The 6,379-nt window shown below is 44.5% G+C and overlaps 1 protein-coding gene across 1 annotated transcript; it reads right to left on the bottom strand.

The window, feature by feature from the left end:
- Positions 1–200: 200 nt before the first annotated feature.
- Positions 201–557, bottom strand: LOC149234254 (uncharacterized). Its single transcript, XM_089368200.1, has one exon. The coding sequence runs from the start codon at positions 555–557 to the stop codon at positions 201–203; it is 357 nt and encodes a 118-aa protein (XP_089224326.1).
- Between the last annotated feature and the right edge of the window lie 5,822 nt (positions 558–6,379).

Here is a 6,379-nt window from a genome sequence, read left to right as displayed (position 1 = left end):
AGGACTCCATCCAGTTGTGCGAGCCTTACCGAGCCCAAATCTCTAATTTCTGTGACTATAAATGGACCCAACCAGTGCATCTGCAGTTTCCCTGGGAACTTCTGGAACTTTATGTCGTAAAGGAGTACATGTTCCTCAACTTCAAACGACTTCCTCTTTATATTCCTATTGTGCCAAGCTTTTTGCCTTCGCTACTCCATTCATTGATGGAACTTTGCTAAAAACCAGGTTTCGTCAAGTTCCATCAGCTGACTTGGTTTGTATCGTAAGGCAATGTTGTCCGTCATTCCCATTGCCTCTGAAATGAACATGCCGAGTAGTATAGATTCTGCTGGTACCACCGCTTCCCTTCCATATACAAGTTGAAATGGAGTTTTCTTATAGAGTATTTTTACTATCGTCCTATATGCCCATAGAGTTGTAGTTATTCTTTCATCCCAGTCATCCCTATTGGCAAATATGACTTTCATTAGCCATTTCTCTAGTATCTTGTTAAATGCTTCTACTGCACCGTTGTCTTGTGGGTGGTACGGGTTGCTCTTGTTATGTTGAACCATGAAGGTCTTCAGCAGAGAATCAATGGTCTCGTTCAAGAAATGTGTCCCTTGGTCGCATGTGAGGCTCCTCAGGCATGTGAACCATGAAATGATGTTCTCAAATATGAATCTTGTTGTTTTTTCTATTGTACATTCCTTTACGGGTGCCGCTTCTGCCCAGCTTGTGAGGTATCCTGTTGTTGTTATGATGTATCTTGCTCGTGAATTCCTTTCCAGTGGAGAAACGGGTCCAATGAACTCTACCACCCATTTATCAAATATTTTCACTGTGTGGACCGGATGTAGAGGCAGCTCATTGCGTCATGAAGGCTTCCCGACCCTTTGACAGACATCGCATGTCCTGGAAAATTCTTTAGAATCTTTATGGATAGTTGGCCACCATAGTCCTATGTGGAGTATCTTTCTTGCGGTTGCCTTACCTCCTACATGGCCTCCTGTGACCCCTACGTGGCACTCCCATAAGGCATCATTCCTTTCATGCTAAGGACACATCACCTCAGTATTTGATCTAAGCCCATCTTGTAGAGGTGTCTTGTGATCAACTGGTAATCTGCTGCCCTAACTACCAAGTGTCGTCACTATGCTGCTGTGTATCCTACTAGGCAGTGACCGGTTGTTAAAAATGAGGCAATCTGTTCTAGGTGGTCTGGGATTGCCTCTATTCTGAATAAGTCGACATCGGGAAATCGATCATCCACTGCTCCTTCATTCTCCCCTATGTCCAGCTGCGACAGGTGGTCTGGTCCCACATTGAGTCTGCTGGGCTTTACAACTACCTCAAATGTAAATTCCTGGAACAGTAACAACCATCGACATATTCTCCCTTCTAGTACTGGCTTGTTTACTAAATATTTGAGCATAGAATGGTCTGTAAAGAATTTGAATGGCGCGCCCAGTAAATAGTGCCTGAACTTTTGGAGAGAGTAAACCATTGCCAGGGCTTCTCTTTCGGTTGTTGTATAGTTTCTTTCCACAGTAGACAGCTTTCTGCTAGCATAGTACACTGGATGGTCCATGTTTTTCTCCCTTGGTTGTGCTAAGACCACTCCCAACGCTATCCCTGATGCATCGATGTGCACATGGAACATTTTGTTCCAATCAGGATACACCAGTATAGGGGCACTTACTAGTCTTTCCTTTAAGTTATTCAAGGTTGTCTGACAATCTGTAGTCCAAATGAACTCTTCCACTTTCTTCAGTAATTTTTCCATTGGAGTTGTGATGGATGCATAGTTCCTAATGAATCGCCTGTAGTACCTCGTATGACCCAGAGTTTCTCTTAGTTGTTTTATGTTGCGTGGTGGTTCCATGTGGATTATTGCCGCAACCTTTGCGGGGTCTACACATACTCCATCCTTGTAGACGATATGGCCTAGTAGATTTCCAAAGGGGACTACGATGATACATTTCTCGAGATTTAAAGAAATCTACAATTGTCTGCACCTTTCGAAAATTATTCTTAATAAGCTGGTGTGTTTTTTCAATAGACTGTATACCGTCCAGTCATCCATGTAAACTTCTAGAAACTTATGAATATAATCTCGGAATGTAGCTATGACGATCCTTGAGAAGACTGCTGGTGCATTCTTTAGTCTGAATGGCATCACATTGTATGCATATGACCCCCACTCCATAGTGAATGTTGTTTTCCTTTTATCTTCTTCAGCTATTCGGACTTGGTGGTAACCTGAAAACCCATCTATGAACGAATATGCTTCGTTCCCCGCAACATTGTCTAGGACCTCATCACTGAAGGGTGTGGGGAATGGGTCATGCACACATGCGTTGTTCAGGCTTCTATAGTCAACACATACTCTGATTTTGGTTGCATCCTTCTTATTCTGAATAACTATCGGGCTTATCCACTTAGCTTCATCCATCAGAAAAATGATTCTTGCTTCCAACATTTTGTCAATTTCCTTCTTAACTTTCTCCTTCACCCTTGGGTTTAATTTGTACGGCCTCTGCTTTACCAGCTGGGCATCTGGTCTCAAAACGATTTTCATTTCCCCAATGTTTCCTTTTATTCCCTTCAGTTCTACCACTGAAGCTAGGAATAGGTCCTGATATTCTTGTAATAGGTTGAAAATTTCTTTGGTGGCTTGCTCATCCCAGTAGTCTCCCACCGATGCTATCTTGGGCTTATCCTCTGACCCAACATTTTTCTTTCTTAGCTTCATTGGTAGAAGGTGGGAACCTTCCATTAAGGGGCTCTCCTGGATGTCCCTCTTCCCTTCCATTTCCCCAAAGGTTAGGTGTCTCAATCCCTCCAACCTGTCGTCCTCTAATTCTGTGTCTACCTTGTCACAGGTTGCATAACCTGGCGACTCTATTTCATACAGACACTACAGAAAATTTTTGTTAGGCCCTCCATCAACCAACGTCTTTGGTGTGAACAAAAACCCTTTTATTTCCTAGAGTGACTCTGTCATTTGTGCCTCATTGCCTCTGAATGAGAAGTTGCTAACAAACTGTACCTCCATGGTATCCCAATCTGTTGTCTACCGATAGAGCTCCTCTTGGACATACCAAGCTTGGGGGACAGTTCCGAGGGTATGTATAAATGCATGTACCCATCGATCCTTCAGCATCCCCTTGCTCTTCCAATTGGTTATCCAATCCTTGACGTGCTTCTCGGGACTTGAATCCCCTTTGTATCTTCCCTTATCCTATGATAGATCTTCCTCCCGGACAAATATTTCCTTCATGGATTATTTGACGCTCGTCCAGTCTCTTTGTGCATTGCAGTGCGTTTTCCACCATCTTGTCGGAGTTGCCATGAGGCCAATATCGAGAAAGGAGATCCTTTGATCCTCTATCATCTCCCGGTCTGCTCTGTCTAAGAAGGTGTCCACCGGTTCAAGGCCATAGTACTTTGGATAGTTAGTTATCTCCATTTCTCCCTAGTTTATTCCGCTTATCATTGCACATAGTCTAGTGGTCAGTTCGTATCCCCCCTGCTGCCATGCATCCCATGCAGCTTTTGAATTGGTTTTCGAGATTTTGATAATTCTCCAGCTGATTGATCCTCTGGCTGTAGGGTTTATGTAGTCTTCCCTCTTCATTGTTGTGAGTGTGTATAGTTGGTCTAACCTTCCTGGCTCATTCCTGTCATCTGCTAGTTTTGTAAACCTAGGTCCTTGGTAAGGGTCTAATTGTTAGATCACCCTTAGCCCGTCTGCTTCAAAAATTATTAGTTCCTTCTTTAGGTATATGACAACGTAGTTCTCATATGCCAAATCAATCCACAGGAGTGCCGGGTATGGGTCCTTATACCCCATGATGTCAATCACCTCGAATTCAGTGTGTGTCTTTACCCCTACCACATCAACCTCTACATTCTCCAAGTGGGAAGTATGCAGTACTAATTTTCCATTCTTAGTTAAATTAGCGAGTATTTTAGTTGAGGCTTCCCCATTGCCTCCTAAGTTTTCCTAGGTAGGATATTTACATTCGACCCTAAGTCTAACATGGTGTCCCTTATCTGGAATCCTGCCACTTGTGCGTTGATTCATAACTCCTTGCCGCTTCTTCTCTTATTCCGTTTCACTCTCCTGGAAGCCTTCTCTAGCAAGTCTGTGCATGGTCGTTCCACTTCCTCTTCTTGCATGGATACCACAGCCTTTAAACGTTTTTGCAACTCCTTCAGCATGCCTTCATCCTCAACAATTTTCAAGAAAAATTTAAACCACTCCCTAATCGGCTGGCTGTGATTGGGCATGTGATCCCGCGGTCTTTTATTATATTTCTCCTCAGTAATCCCCTCGAACAGCTTAGCTGCTTCCTGATAGTACTTCTTTTGGCATTTAGGCTCATATACTTTTTGTGGTGACACCACTTTAAAGATTAAGGGGGGGTCCTCTGTGTAGTAGTCCTCCCCTATCTTCTTCCCTCCTCAGGTGACTATATTAATATTGGTTGCGGGGAGGCCATCATCGGTCTGTGGTTCCGCATTCACCAAGTTGGCCCCTCTATGTCTGGTCCTTTCTTCCCACTTTGCAATGAGTTCTGGACAGTCCTTCGTTGTGTGGGTATTAATTCTACATTGTGAGCACCATGGTCTCCTCAACAACAGACATTCTTTGGCAACATGCCCTTCTTGGTCACAGTTGTAACACCTTACAGGCCCTCTTCCTCCCGTTCTTCCTCCTCGCCCATTTCCTCCTCATCCTCCCCAATTTGACTCATTAATTCTAAATGTGGATCTATCCAACCTTTCTGCTAGAGCGTCCAACACTCGACACTGATCGGTGTGATGCATTGTTGATGCGCAAAACTCATAGTAGTTGTTATTGGGGATGTTAGAGTACTTTTGCAGAATGGGGCACATCCGTGGCAGGTGTCCATATGCCCTACAGATCTCACAAAAGTCTTGATTATTCCTCCCTGGGAAGGCCCCTTGTGCTCCGACTGCCGCAACTCCTACGGTTGGTCGAGCCCTTAACAACCCCGAAACCCCACCTGGATGATTAATTCCCCACAACCTCGAGCATTCCATTGTAATGTGCCCCTCCACCATGCAGTGGGTGCACCAAACATTGGGTTTGGTTGGATGCACTGGCTGAAGATCTTTCAGTTTCTCTGTCAAAGTCGCGATCTGGTTCTGTAGGCCTAAAATCGATGGATCTTGCAAGCTCATCCCTCCCCTGTATTTATGCGGGTATCCTGCCATATCTTCTATGTGTGATTCTTGTTCCAACGCATCCTGGAGGGTTCCTATCTTCTATTGCGTTAGTGGCGTTCTGGTCAAAGGCAAGAGTGCCTTAATGGACCAGTCTTGCTGGTGGTTTAGGTACAGAGTGTAACTCAACTTGGCAATGGAATGCTTAAACCTTTGCATGAGCTCCCAAGCTGTCTCTCCCTCCTTCTTCTTAATTTCCCACAGTTCTGATAGCCCTTGCTGATCCATCTGTGGTACCTTGAATTCCTGCACAAATCCTCTCTTAATATCATCTATTGTGGGGTTCTGATTCTACTCCGCCCATTTTATAAACTAGCGTAGAGCCCTTTCTCTCAACGTGGTCTGGAATTCTACTGCCCTGACATTATCTGGAGTTTGACGGGCCCTCCAAATAGCTTCACAGAGATACCAGTGCTACTCCACATCCTCGTTTCCTCTTCCCACAAATTCGGGATATCTGGTAAAAGATCCCACCATACTGATTTGGGTAGGAGCTATGAGCACAAAACCTTTGCTCCCTAGCTACTAGGATCCCTGTAGTCCTAAATTACTAATACTACTAGTTCCTGTGCTACTCCCAATGTTGAAACTGATTTTGTATTTCTCCCACGCACTATATACCCACACTGCCTTGGCTAAGCTAATAACAAATTCCTTTGGATTGTGATAAAGTACCAGGGGAAGGTGAGGGGAAATGTTACCTATGTCTCAAGGGTATTGCTATTGACTCTTAACGGATGCTTCTCCTTCGTTGAATAATCTCCTCATCGCATCACCCATATCCTCTTTTTTTCCTTTTTCATGCCCATGCGGTCTCTGCCCTTGCAATACCCCTTCTGCAACATGTACTTGCGATTTTCCTTCTGCAACCTGTAGGGAAGGTACATCTTCATTCCCCTGGCTCCTACATATTCCTTCACCACTCTTGCTTTTCCCAGCAGCTTCTTCTCCTTCCTCCTCGACTCAAGATTTTACCTTCACCGCTCCTACTTGGTGGGGCCCCATCCTCTTCTTCCCCAGAGTTTGAATCATTCTCACCTGCCACTTATCCGTTAGCAGTGCCCTTCTTCGCGCCTTAACATCTCTCACTTTCTTCAATTCTTCGGCATCCATCCCTTCATCAGCATCTCTATCCCTCAAC

The sequence above is a fragment of the Pinus tabuliformis genome, chromosome 8, assembly GCF_031772625.1.
Source record: "Pinus tabuliformis cultivar Carrire ecotype Pingquan chromosome 8, CPIR1, whole genome shotgun sequence".
Classification (NCBI taxonomy): Eukaryota; Viridiplantae; Streptophyta; class Pinopsida; order Pinales; family Pinaceae; genus Pinus; species Pinus tabuliformis.
This window is presented reverse-complemented; position numbering and strand designations above follow the sequence as displayed.